Source organism: Saccostrea echinata, unplaced genomic scaffold, assembly GCF_033153115.1.
Source record: "Saccostrea echinata isolate AGI-Se365-2 ecotype Australia unplaced genomic scaffold, CSIRO_AGI_Sech_v1 ptg000054l, whole genome shotgun sequence".
Classification (NCBI taxonomy): domain Eukaryota; kingdom Metazoa; phylum Mollusca; class Bivalvia; order Ostreida; family Ostreidae; genus Saccostrea; species Saccostrea echinata.
Genome location: NW_026889803.1, coordinates 56418786 through 56433647, shown reverse-complemented (window position 1 = coordinate 56433647; position 14862 = coordinate 56418786). Strand labels below are relative to the sequence as shown.

At 35.0% G+C, this 14862-nt stretch overlaps 1 protein-coding gene across 1 annotated transcript; it reads left to right on the top strand.

The window, feature by feature from the left end:
- Positions 1 to 325: 325 nt before the first annotated feature.
- Positions 326 to 11806, top strand: LOC133205034 (uncharacterized). Its single transcript, XM_061340777.1, has 3 exons — positions 326 to 420; positions 10516 to 10817; positions 11079 to 11806. Exons 1-3 carry the CDS (start codon positions 326 to 328, stop codon positions 11729 to 11731), a joined length of 1050 nt encoding a protein of 349 aa, XP_061196761.1. The 3' UTR covers positions 11732 to 11806.
- The last annotated feature ends 3056 nt before the right edge of the window (positions 11807 to 14862 follow it).

The window sequence follows — 14862 nt, the reverse complement described above, 5'->3', positions numbered from 1 at the left end:
GTACCAGGAATGTTGGGTCACTGAAAACAAGTTTTTCCTCAAATAGGAAAAATTCAATGCTTCATTTATACAAAAAATATTAATAATTTCCTCCAAATATACTGATCATGTACATGCCTGTATGCCAAATACAGACCTTAATTCTAATAGACTGACAGCTTGTCAGATAAAAAACTTTATATAAACCATATAAAATCTGAATCTATCATGTTTCTGCATCACAAAGGCCATGCATTACATTTATTTTACAATAGACAAGCAGTCTACCTACATAAGCCTTGGGTAATTAAGAAATAAACAACAATGTTAAAAAGTTTATTGGAAAATGAACTTGGATGATCACATGATCAAATCCTGTGACTTCTCAGTAGATTTGATAATGGTACACTTCTCATTAGATGTGATCATGTACCAATCAAGGTAATTTCTCAATGAACTTTTTAACAATGTTTTTCTTATATTTACGTTTGAGACCAATATTCAAAAAGAAATATTACACAAACTGCCCGCCATATCACTATGTTGTAACACACAGTGACCTAGAACTGGAAGTTATTTGGTCATGAAAGTTCACCTAGCTCCAACTTTTGAATGTTTATATTGATGTTTCACTATCCATTTCAGGAAATCTTCAATTTTCAGATATGTGAATTGTGTTTAAATCTTTGTGATATCACATTTCTTAAAATCTTTGTGGACAATGCATGTGGTCTAGTTATTGTCTGAAAGAAAATTCCACTAAAAATTAATTAAGAAACTGCAACTTAAGAAAATACAGCAAAATGCACAAATTCATGACTTCATCGTTGGCATTTAGGAGGTCATATAAAAACGCCCAAAAGTCTCTGACCAGACTGTAGCTCTACTGGTTTGTACTTATAACAAAGGAAGAGAAAAGTGGCACATAAACTTAAAACTTTGCAACACCAATATTTTTATAAATAGAATAATGGTTCTCAGTTTAGTCTCTTTGTGGCAAATTTATTGCAATCTGACTAAAACTGTACAAGGAGTAGCCTTTTAAAAGAATTTTACAGAAATTTCTATTTTAGTAACCATGGCAACATCATTCATCAAAATCAAAACCTGAGGCCATCTTTAAAATAATGTTTGTTTGCCCTGTCCCGACTCAGGGTTAAATTATAGGGTAAGTAGGTAGGTGGGAAAAATTTTTTTCCAGAAGATTTCAACATATTTGTTGACAGGATAAGAGGAATAAAAAGAAAAAAACAAGAGGCCCAAGGGCCTTAACGGTCACCTGAGTATAAAACAACAATACATAACTAGGATCCATGAAATATAAATTGAAAGCTGCAAAAAAAAAAAAAAAAAAAAAAAAAAAAACCAACCCCGGTTATACAATATAAATCAATTTTTATCCAATCAAATGATGTGTTACAACCAAAATTAAATTATACCGGGTACTAAAATGACTTATCATGGTTTTATTGTTTTTGAGAAGATTTTTAAATGATCTTTCCTATAAATTCCTAACTAAAAAGCTTTCATTCTGTTGTGCTCCCTCCCTACCCCAGGGGGTCAAGATATGAACAAATTTGAATTAACATTACCCAAAGATGCTTGCATATAAATAAGACAAATCATGGCTTTGCTATTCTTGAGAAGAGAATTGTTCAAGATTTTTCATATGCATTCATGTGTAAATCTTTGATCATCCATTGTGGCCCTACTCTATCCCCAGAGTCATGATTTGAACATACTTGAATCTATACTATCTGAGGATGCTTCCATGTAAATATAACCAATCATGGTTTTGCTGTTTTTGAGAAAAAAAAATTTTTTCAAGATTTTTCCTATGTATTCCAATGTGAAACATTCATTGTCCATTGTGGCCCTACCCTACCCCCAGGGATCATGATTTAAAAAAATTAACTTGAATCTACACTACCTGAAGATGTTTCCACATAAGTTTCATCTTTCTTGGCCTAGTAGTGGATAAGAAGATTTTTCCAATGTATTCCTATGTAAAATTTTGATCATTCATTGTGGCCCCACCCTACCCCAGGGAGTCATGATTTGAACAAACTTGAATCTACACTACCTGAGAATGTTTGCACACAAGTTTCATCTTTCTTGGCCCGGTGGTTCTGGAAAAGAAGATTTTTAAAGATTTTTCGTATGTATTCCTATGTAAAACTTTGATCGTCCATTTTGGCCACACCCTACCCCCGGGGGTCATGATTTAAATAAAATTGAATCTACACTACCTGAGGATGCTTGCACATAAGTTTCATCTTTCTTGGCCCAGTGGTTCTGGAGAAGAAGATTTTTAAAGATTTTTCCTATGTATTCCTACATAAAACTTAGATTGTCCATTGTGACCCCACCCTACCCCCAGGGATCATGATTTGAACAAACTTAAATCTACCGTATATACTCGCCTATAAGTCAGTTCGCCTATAAGTCGATTGTATTTTTGAGGTTATTTTGGAGGGATTTGCTATTGACCCGCATATAAGTCGGTACAACTTTTTGCCAGAATCAGTTGACAATTTCAAATCAATGCTATGATGTTTTAAACTGGTTTTCGATTAATATTTTCAGAAAGGACACCAATATTTAATTTTGAATCATTACAAAAAATAGAAAATGCACATTTACGAAAAAAAAGTAATCAAAATATGTAAATACTTGTACTTTGTGTTATTTTAGAATACATAAATGATATAATATATGCAAACCTTGTTCAACAATAATCGTGGAAAATTTTTATAAAAATGTTACATTTCGCAACCAGAAAAATACTAATCTTTTTATGACTCGCCTATAAGTCAGACATAGAGTTTTGGACCAAAATTTAACTCCCAAAAAAACGACTTATAGGCGAGTATATATGGTACACTATCTGAGGATGTTTGCACAAAAGTTTCATCTTTCTTGGCCCAGTTTTTCTGGAGAAGAAGATTTTTAAAGATTTTTCCTATGTATTCCTACGTAAAACTTAGATCGTCCATTGTGACCCCACCCTACCCCCAGGGTTCACGAGTTGAAAAAACTTGAATCTTCACTATCTGAGGATTTTTCCATATAAGTTTCATCTTCCTTGGCCCAGTGGTTCTTGAGAAGAAGATTTTTAAAAGATGCCATTAATTTTTCACTAATTCTTAATTATACCTCCCCTTGGAAAAAGGCTTGGCCCTTCGTTTAAAGAAACTTGAATCAACGTTACCCAAGGATACCTTGTGGCAAGTTTGGTTGAAATTGGCCCAGTGGTTCTTGAGAAGATGTTGAAAATGTGAAAAGTTTATGCACTACGCACATCCACATCATGACGGACGAACACAGATAGCAATAGGTTACCTGAGTGACTCTGAGGTAACCTAAAAATATCATGTCCTGCAATGTAAAAAAAAAAGCTTTGAGTCAAGCCATTTTCAGTCAGGCGGTCGGGAGAGGGCAACCAAAAAATTTTTAAAGAAGGCCTAAAAACAGAATTATGTATCTCAGTGTATTCTACTTGTCTGCCAAGTTATATTGAAAACAGACCAAAACTGTAGGAGGAGTAGCATTTTGAAAGTATTTCACAAAGATATTTAATTTTAGAAACCATGGGCAAATCATTCACAGAAATCAACAAGAGGCCCATGGGCCTCAACACTCACCTGAGTAACTTTGGCCTTGCTGTTCTTCACCAGATTTCCCCCTTGTAATACTCATTGTGGCCCTACACTACCACGGGGGAGGGGCATGTTTTGAACAATTTAGAATTAACACTACCCCAGGAAGCTTAAGTTTCATTTTTTCTGGCCAAGTGGTTCTTAAGAAGTAGATTTTAAAAAAAATTTCCTACATGTTTCAATGTAAAACTTTGATTCCCTATTGTGGCCCCACTCTACCCCTGGAGGCCATGATTTGAACAATTATGAATCTACACTTCCCCAGGATGCTTTTACATAAGTTTCAGTATTTCAGGCCCAATGGTTCTTGAAAAAAGATTTTTTCTAGTTTCAAACTTGGATTTTCTATTGTGGCCCCACATTACCCCCAGGGGAGCTAAAAAATTAACAAAGTTACCAAAAAAAAGCGAAATTACAAAGAAAAATAGGCAAAAATACAAAGTAGTACAAAAATTTTAGTCTTTGATGTAAATATTCTAAAAACTTTTCAAAGAAATTTTATTATGTGTTGAGTGTAAACTCATCCATCGCTCTGTAAAAAAAATTTCCCACATGAAACAATTGCTATTTTTAGCCATAGCTGTATTAGACAAGTCCCAGTCCAATACTCTAATAAATGGCTACCGAATAATATATTCTCTGATTAGTTTATTAATATTCAGGATAATCTAATTTTATTAAACTGCATGTTCTGATTCAGGGTTTTTTTAGGGGTTGAAGGAGGATTATTCAATGTCGCCATTCCCAACAGTAAAATGTGTCTGTTTTTCCCAATTTCACTAATAAAAGAAAATTCCCAAAAAGACTATTCAAAACATAAACAAATACATGTACACGCATGGCTAAAAAAATGTCTGAATTCAGTAAAGCAGGATCTGTGTTCAGAGGAATCTAATACATGTAATGTCATATAAGAAAGAAAATTAAACTTCAGGACAGCAGGCAAGTTAAACTGATTTACAATAATGATTGACTGAACAATGCTGAATGAAATATAAGACAATAAATTAATAATTAGCTCTTACTTGAATTTATTTAGAAAAATGTTAAGCATGATATTTTTCGTAATTTCAACCAAATGTCACTATCTTTTCCCAAATGGAAAGGCTACTTTTTATAATCTTTCGGCATGTAACGTCACAATGGCAGAAGTGACGCCTCGGTGTATATTTTTGTGTGTTATTGTCAACAGACGAGGCAAGACTATAAAATTTGGATATGTTTTTTTGTGTTATTCTTCTATAGGGAACATTTTTTGGGGACTCGGTTAATATTTATTGCCTCAAAGATCATAATGGAATCCTTTCCATTGAAGGACTCGAAACAGAAAATAAATGATGAAGGAAGTGGAGAATGTGTTTTCTCTTGATTATACGCCAAAATACATGTATTGCAAAACAACTGACTGAAAGGTAAATTCAATCACTCATTCAACAAATTCATGCATTAATAGAAAAAAGCATATAACGAGAAAAATTTTAAGTTTTTTCTCAAATCTCAGCTTACGTGAGATAAATCTCAGAAATGTTGGTGGCACAGTGTTTTAGAAAAATCTCAGCTGAGGCAGAAATCGAAGATTTGAGGTTGAGATTTGAGCTGAGATTTTTATAAGTTGGTGGCCCGAAGCCAGGCCCTTGATTTTAAGACTTATATAACTCAATGATAAACCCAACTCAACTGGGTGATGCATCAAATAGTCTGTCAAAAAATGCACAAGAGTAGTCTCAGTCAACCAGACACCCAGCTGTCTCCATTAATCTCCGATGAGCAGTCTCGACTCTGCTCATTGGAGACTTATGGAGACAGCAAAGCATCTGGTTGAACTAGACTAGCTCGGGAGACAATGTCTTCATTAAATATGGTAAAGCTATCTCATTAAAATTTACAGGTTATTAGAAGTAAATTTGCAAATGGTCAGGGAAAGTGATTTTATTGTCAGGGCTAGTAAAAGTATGGAGAGTAGCCTAACTGATTCAATCATGAAAATTAAAGTTAAACCCTGTAGTTTCCTATAGTATGTTCCTGATATTATCATTCACTATCTAAAATTTAACAGGAAATACAACCAATGTGGATTATAAAATGGAAGATCATCTCAGATGGACTTGTACAATTCAATTCAATTCAATTCGTTTATTGACCAATTAAGGGCCCTCATCGGGCAAAAAGAAAGTACATTGTTAAAATGTATATAATGATTATGATCATACACGAAATACAATATACATATACATAAGAGGGAAAGAATTGCTTGATTGATAGAAAAGATATACAAGTAGGGGAATACCCAAAATATTTTATATGAACATAAGACTTGTTTTATAGGTATATATATACAGTACATCATATATATATGCATATACATTACTATGTTGTAGCTGTACTACTTGTACCTGCACATATGCCAAAATTCTGTCTTTGAATCCGCTGTTGAACTCAAATAAAATACATAATCAAAGAATTCAAGTATTTCCTTTCTTACCTTTGCATTTCACAAGATCATTACAATGCAATGTAATCAATTGCCAGCTAATGTAGTGAAAAGTCATTAATTAAATTAGTCCGTTTCAATACTGCGGATTGGTTAATTCAAATTTCACGTACGTTTAACAAAATTCACTACTGTATTTTGAAATACATGCTTTTATCAGATGTCACTGATTTCATACATAAATAATGAATATGAAAATGGGGTTTTCCAGTGAGTTTCTATTTGAGAAAATTCGGAATTATAATGAATCATAATATTAGCATATCGGATTTCCTAGTCAGTGAGAAAACATACCTTCAAATGTTTGAAACAATTCAGAATGAATTCCTATCACTTATTTTACATAATAACTGCAATAAAAACAAACACATGGGAGGGAAGCTAGTCAGCAGCCGCGCAGATACTTGTACCCCACTTTTTCTATAAGCCTAAGGAAAGATAACTCTATTTTTTTCAACATCCTTTCGATTGTTGCTTTTTCAGTGATGAATAATATAGCAGATACATCATGTTTAAGATATTATTTACACAGTGATTATTCTTTAAAGTGCATTCTTCCGAGGTTTCATTAATATTTATGCTGTTCCTAGAACTGTACTCATATCTAAAAATAGATTTAAGCCGAATGTAAATTTATATATGATGACATCATTCTTCAAAATAAAATAAAAACGACCTTACTCCTAACGTTATACATACACCCATCAGATTGACGCTAGGATTTATAGAATGGATAGGTATGATTATACTCCTTTTTATTTTTAATTTATCATTGTACGATTTGCGTGAAAAATATGCATATATATATTTTACATAAAATTTAATTATCATAAGATGAAAGCTTTTACTAGGTATTCCTTGTACGCATTTATGCTTGAGAATTAGTTACATGTATCTGAAATAAAGGCGTCGGAAGCAAATTGAAAGTGGGGTGGCTAATTGAAAGGGGGGGGGGGGGCTAAACCAACGGAAAAAGGTAAGCTCCAATTTTCAATGCTTATATTATGCCTATCTTTGAAAAAAAAATGGGGGGGCTTAGCCCCCCCCCCCCCCCGGTTCCGACGCCTATGTGATTGCTTTAAGGTCAGACGATACGTTCCTCAAATATCTGTTTTGTATATCTTCGAATTATGTGGAAAATATTCAAAATTTTAATTACCTTCTGATTTATAAACTGGTTTCTAATTGTTTTTTTATTAAATGAAACACCAAAACATGTGTTATTGGCTAATTAAGTTTTTTCCAAAAGAATTTTATAGGAAAAACATCCTCTGGTATCTTGCACAAATGCCTGGTAAGGTACCTCAATTTTTTGCAAGTAAACATGTTAAAGTAGTAATACTTCAATGACAAAATCTTACGGAAAAAATTATATATTATTGAGGAACGTATCGTCGGTCCTTAATGAACATCGGTATAATTATATTATTCCATCAGGGACCTATATACTAAGTATATAAGTCTCTGATTCCATTGTATCATAAATTATAAACATTTCACATTTGTCGGACTCAGATATTCTGTGCATGTATATATGTATTATGAAAGATTTGTAAACTGAGTCGCATGTTAATTTATATAAGTTTGTGGGATATATAGGATTTGCTTGATTTGTCTACACCAGACACAAATGTACGCTTTTCTGTAATTATGTGCAAAGGTGTACACTTTTAGGTGTACAGTACCTACAATGTGTTTGGTAAATGCACTGAAAAATTTACAAATGCAATATGACTGCAATATGACTGAAAAATGGAGAGACAGTAAAATAATTTAAATCGCAAATTTCTCCCGATTTGGGAGTGCCGCTGTGTAGTAAGAGTTGAATGGTCGTATTGGAGTATGAAGATATTTCAGGCCCGTAGGAAGCAATTTCAGTTGGGGGGGGGGGGGGCACAGCTATACATTTTCAGTTGAGGGGGCACTATCAACTACCATAAATTCCTTGACAAGCAAAAAAAAAAAAAAAAAAAAAAGGTCATCAGACGTTTTTATTGAGGGGGCACAAGCATATAGTGGCTATGTCTTCTATAGTAAACTATATATCGGCAAAATTATTGGGGGAGGGGGGCACGCCCCCCCAAGGTTCCTACGGCCATGTATCTAGATATGTAGTGAGGGCTCTCGAGTTTTAATATTTGGGCAGTTCAAGGCCCAATTTCTAATTCAAAAAAGGAACATTTTTTCCCCAATTATATGCCATATGCTAATTTTCCCAATTGCCATTTCCTTAAGAATATATAGTTAAGTATCTAATAGCTTAATTTGTTATTTATAATCCTTTATCAAGAGTTGATAACAAACACTAGAAACCCTATGTTTTGTGATTTTGATGTATGATGATTTTCCCCGAATTCCCCAAAAGATCGCTAATTTTCCCAATTTTGATGGCCCTGACCCCATTTTCAAAAGGTGGTGTGAATACCCTGTGTTATACTTAAGCTGTTTATGTGTGATGGGTCGACAGAGGATGCTCACTCCTCCATGACAACTGATCCAACCTCTGTTTTCAGAGGTCCATGTTGCTCTATATTATTTACTAGTAATTGGACTTTTGAGCATGATTACCGTTCGTTATCTTCACATTTCATAACTACGGCAGCATAAAATTAAAAAAAAAATCTAAAATGGAGGTATCATGTTATAAATTTTGCATTTACCTCCCCCTAGTAAATTCAAAATTTACAACATGATAACTCCACCCTTCTACCTTGAGCTGGTGTTGCATATTTAACGTCCATATTGAATATTCTTACACTACACCAGAATTCACTTGATTGTGAGAAGTTAATCGTCTATGCCGGGTATACAATAGCTAGTAAAGACAACTCAAGCACACCCGTACATAGTAACTAATCATAAAATTTCTATATCAATACACATCCTTTAAGGACGACAGATTTATTTATTATTTTCATTATTTAGAATACATTTTTCCACTTGTAATCATGTTTTTAAAAAGAAAAAATAGCTGTAATTATCGAGAATTTAGCTTTCATTGATCATGCATAAAATTGACGACCGTCAAGCAAAAACCACCCTTAAATCAAAAATTTTACATTTTGAGGTGTTTAGTGATCCTGATAGAAAAAAATTCTCCTCTTTAAAATGATATATAACAGGTCATTATTCATAAACTAAAAACAAGTGAAAATTTAAAATAAAAAAACAAATTTTATGTCATGACGTTGTGTTTTATCAGAAAACGTCATTTATTTTGTTCTCACATTTCCATGGTTGCGTTGTAAAAACTGCACAAGAAAAGTCACCTCGGACTACAGATGGCATTGCATATGTGATTATTATTTAATTACTTTGTTATTGTTCTGTTTTATGATCGATAATTTTAGCATTTTCAGAAGAATTTCAGGTTTCTATAACACCCCCCCCCCCCTTTAAAAAAGAGATCCCAGACAAGAGATATCATTTTGTTTTGTTTCTTTCTTTAATTTAATTTAGTTTTTTTAATCTTTTTTCAGCTTATTTTTAATTTATTTTTCTTGGGGGGGGGGGGGGGGGGATTTTATTGTGTCTTTATACACTACACCAAAATTCACTTGATAATGAGAAGTTAATCGTCTATGCCGGGTATACAATAGCTAGTAAAGACAGCTCAAGCACACCCGTACATGGTAACTAATCATAAAATTTCTATATCAATACACATCCTTTAAGGACGACAGATTATTTAAAATATTTAAAATTTATATTATTTAAAATACATTTTTCCACTTGTAATCATGTTTTTAAAAAGGAAAAATAGCTGTAATTATCGAGAATTCAGCTTTCACTGATCATGCATAAATGTATGTATCAAATCATGGAGATACCGTAGTTAATTGTGGACTTAAGTTACATTTTTGCTGTGACATTACGTATCGATAACACCCAATATCTGAAATATTAGTATTGCTTACAAAATCAGAAACAATTGTTTACTCGTACTGTATAGATTATCCTAATCCCAGATGAAATGGATCCATATACAGGACCGTTGCCAGGGGTGTCCCCTCACAGAGGCCACAATTCTTTAAAAAAAAAAGGGGGGGGTACCATTTTGGTGGTTTCTGTGCATTCTCGAAGTCGTTGTAGTTTTTCGTCCTTTGCAAGAAGATTGTTTAACTCGTGTGAGACGTCACCATATCCTGGTGAAGTGCTTTAGCTCAGCACTCATGGTCATTCTATTTTATTTTATTGCCTAAAAGGGGTGCGATCGCAACCAAAGCACCACCCCTTGGCGACGGCCTTGACGCTTTAAACCAGAGAATATCAGTTTAGTTCCAATACTGCAGTAACATGATAAATATTCTTTATGTTCATCAGCACTAATAAGTGCAGTTTATTTCTTTACATTTTGTTGACTGAGTTGCATCCTGGATCTTTCAGGGATCGGATTTTAACGGAGCTTGGTGATCAAGGATTTTCTGTGGTAGAAGGTGTTCTCTCAGAGGAGGACTGTCAGCTATACAGCAACGAATTCAAAGACTGGGTCAACCAATACAAAGATAACAATAAGACGTTCGGTAGCTTTGAATCCCTGGTACAGTCATACAGGATTGGTCACTTCAACGCATCATGGGCCGTTCGCCTTAAAGTCAAACACGTGTTCACCGAGCTGTGGGGGACAGAAAAATTACTGTCCAGCGTGGACGGAGTGGCAGTATCTCCACCGCCCGAAATGATGCCAGGTACCAGTCATTTTTATTTTTCAATCCTCTGTTTCAGTATACAGTTTTTAAAAAGAATTTTACAAAATAAAGGAGTACATAGTACGGGGAAAGAAATTATGAAAACTTAGCACATAGATAAAATAGTGCCAGTCTCCACCGCCACCTTCCCCTACCCCCTACACACACAATAAACTTCTTCATATCGTCGATTATTATAATATCAAAGGATCTATTTTAGCAGTGTTGTTATGATTTTAAACCTTTCAATATTTTATCCAGATCGCCCAAAATTTAGAACCAAAAAGACATTTCTGCATTTGGACCAAGGGGCAAAGAGACAAGGTCTTCATGCATATCAGAGTGGTGTGTATTTGGAGGAATCTTCGTCCAGTGACCACTGTTTTCGAGTCTTGAAGGGATCCCACAAACTGATCAAAGAATTTTATGACAATTTTTCACTGGCAGCCAGACAGTCAAGCTCATTTGAATATTATGAACTAGCGAAAGAAGAAATTGACTGGTATAAAGACCACGGGTGTCCGGAGACAACAGTGCCCGTACCCAGAGGAGGGATGGTCCTCTGGGATTCTAGATTGGTTCATGACAATGCAAGACCAGTAGAGGGTCGACCTCATTCTGATAGATGGCGTCACGTGATATTCGTTTGTATGACGCCTGCGAAATGGGCTAAACAATCCGATATTAAAATCAAAAGAGAGGCATATGAACATCTTTTAATGACCACTCATTGGCCAAGTCAGGGGGTCTCCACGTTTCCCGAATACCATCCCACAGGAAGAGAGGACATCAAAGAACTAAAAGAACTCCCCGAAATAGCTAAACAGAAAGAAGTGAGACTGCTGATGGGAGTAGAGGAGTACGATTTCAATGACGGAGCACCGAATGGACCCAAGGAGCCAGTATGGATATGATGGGGACATCAGAACCAAATTCATTTTAATTGTCTGTTTAGAATATTATTGTTTTGATTTTTATCTGCTGAAGTACATAGATATGCAATTGAATTAAAATGAAATTTATTTATTTAAACTAAATCCTTGAGGGTCATACACATGTGCAAAACTATAAAATATTTCAATAAAGAGCTAATTAAGGATATCAATGTGTTACTTTATTTACCTGTAAAAAGTTTTTAAAAATATTTTGTGTTGGAATGGGGTGGATGTAGCTACCACAGAGAAAAAAACGTCTTCATTTAGTGTATCTTGGGGGGGGGGGGGGCTTTTCCGAATCGGGAAGTATACAAACAAGAGGTCCATGCAGGGGTCACACCGCTCACTTGAGCACTGTGGCTAGGAAAAAAGTAAAATCAGTTTAATGTTTTGAAAAGCTTAAATGCATAAGTGGTCCCTACCTACCCCTAAAAGGGAGGGGGGATATGATTTGAACAAACTTGAATCTACATCACCCGAGGATGCTTGTAATAGCTATTTTTTGACTGTGACTTTTTTCCTTACAAGTTTGAACTTTCACCCTACTCCTGGGGGTCATGATTTGAACAGACTTGAATCTACACTATCTGAGCGTGCTTCCATATAAATATGACAAACCATGGCTTTGCTGTTCTTGAGAAGAAGATTTTTAAGGATTTTTCCTATATATCCCTATGTAAAATTTTGATCATTCCTATGTAAAATTTTGATCGTCCATCGTTGCCCCACCCTACCCCTGGGGGTCACGATTTGAACAAATTTGAATCAACTACACCACCTGAGGATGCTTCCATATAAATATGACAAATCATGGCTTTGCTGTTCTTGAGAAGATTTTTGAAGATTTTTCCTATATACTCCTATGTTAAACTTTGATCGTTCATTGTGGCTCCACCCTACCCCCCGGGGGGGGGGGGGTCATGATTTGAACAAACTTGAATCTACACCACCTGAGGAAGCTTCCATATAAATATGACTAATCATAGCTTTGCTGTTCTTGAGAAGAAGATTTTTAGAGATTTTTTCAATATACGCCTATGTAAAACTTTGATCGTCCATTGTGACCCCACCCTTTCCCTGGGGGTCATGATTTGCAAAAACTTGAATGTACACCACCTGAGGATGCTTCCATATAAATATGACCAATCATGGCTTTGCTGTTCTTGAGAAGATTTTAAAAGATTTTCTATATATTCCTATGTAAAACTTTGATCGTCCATTGTGACCCCACCATTTCCCTGGGGGATCATGATTTGAACAAATTTGCATCTACACTACCTGACAATGTTTCCACATGAGTTTCATCTTCCCTGGGCCATTGGTTCTTGAGAAGAAGATTTTTCAATGATGCCATTAATTTTTCGCTATTTCGTAATTATTTCCCCTTGGAGGAGGGCGTGGCTCTTTATTTGAACAAACTTGAATCCCCTTTAGCCAAGGATACTCTGTGCCAAGTTTGGTTGAAATTGGCTTAGTAATTCTGGACAAGATGAAATTGTGAAAAAACGACAGACAACTGACAAAGGATGTATTCGTTGTAACAAAAGATTTGACCTATAGGAGAGAACAATTTTCCGGAAAAAGTCACTTTTAAAAATCAATGTTCTTTAGGTGTTTTCAATCGTATGTTTTCAAATTTGCATTTTGAACCTAATTTTTTTTATTTGCAACTTTGAAATTAACCTCCAAAATTGATCAAAACAGTATTTTGTCCGAGAAAGCACTAATTTTTGCGTGAATTTTGGCATAGAAGTCCTTCAGGGCAGGCCTGCCCCTAACTTAAATTATGAAATTTTGATAGATTTTGATCTAAGGAATAATTTAAAACAAGATTTTTTTAGGGACACCCCTGCCCTAGGGTCGAAATTCGTAAAATACCTACAAAAAATGCGAAAACCTATTTCTATCATACTGGTTTATATTTATGACAGATGTGTTTGTATAGTTAGTATAGCTCAAAAAGATAGATTGCAGACTCTCCTTCTGAACATTTTAGTGTCCTGGTTCGAATCCGTCTGTTGGCACACTTTTATTTTTTTCAAATTTTCACCTGTATAAACACGAATTTAATCTTTTTTATACAGGCTTTTGCATTTTACTTCTATTTTCTTCCTTAAATGTATGTTTGCTGTTGATATAAAAGACATTTATAAAAATGCAGATCATAAATACACTTTAACTAAACGCAATCATCCGGAACTATACCACAGTGTATGTACACTGTTCGAGGACACGAATCATTCATTTTGTGTTACTCGATACTGCAGGTATCACGAAAAAAAAATCATGCCGAGCAAAAATTGCTGCGTTTGTCTTTCAAGTACATCTCTGGGTAATAGTACTGTTGTGCAAGTGGGAGAGATACTGCGCTATGCAGAGTAGATGCAGTTATTTCTCGGGAAAATTGTGTGCATTGGCGACATGTTATGCCAAAAATGCAGGAGGAAGGTTTACAGATTAGAAAAGAATGTGATAAGGTCAGTTAAAGTTTTATGTCCCCTTGCCATTACCCAGGCATCAGGTAAGGACCCTCATACAAAGGATGTATCTGTAAATACCGATGTAGGGTCATATGAACACACAGTTTACAACTAAAGCGATACATGAAAAACAAGAAACTACACGCATGTGGCCTAAAGTCAGCGCCCGAAAGACTGAAACCAATATCGTCCCTATAGGTCAACACATACTTACCTAGAAATCCTTTCGATCAGATAAGCTCACTTGAGCCTTCGGCTCAGGTGAGCTAAAAATGTCACACTGAAAAAAAGTGGATCCAGACTCTCCTCGCTAGATTCGCCCGCCTTTTGCATATACATGCTTAATTGTTTGTTATATAGATATACATGTACTATGAACAAATTGGGATGTGTTGCATTCAAGGTAATAGCAACGAAACAACATAATTTTTATGTCGGAAAAAGACAACGAGGCCAACTGTATCAGGCCAGTAGGAAGCAATTTCACTTTGAGGGGGCACAACCATACATTTTCAGTTGGGGGGGGGGCACTATCAACTACCAAAATGCCTTGACAAGCGAAAAAAAAGGTCATCAGACGTTATTATTGAGGGGCACAAGCATATAGAAGCTATGTTTTCTATAGTATTC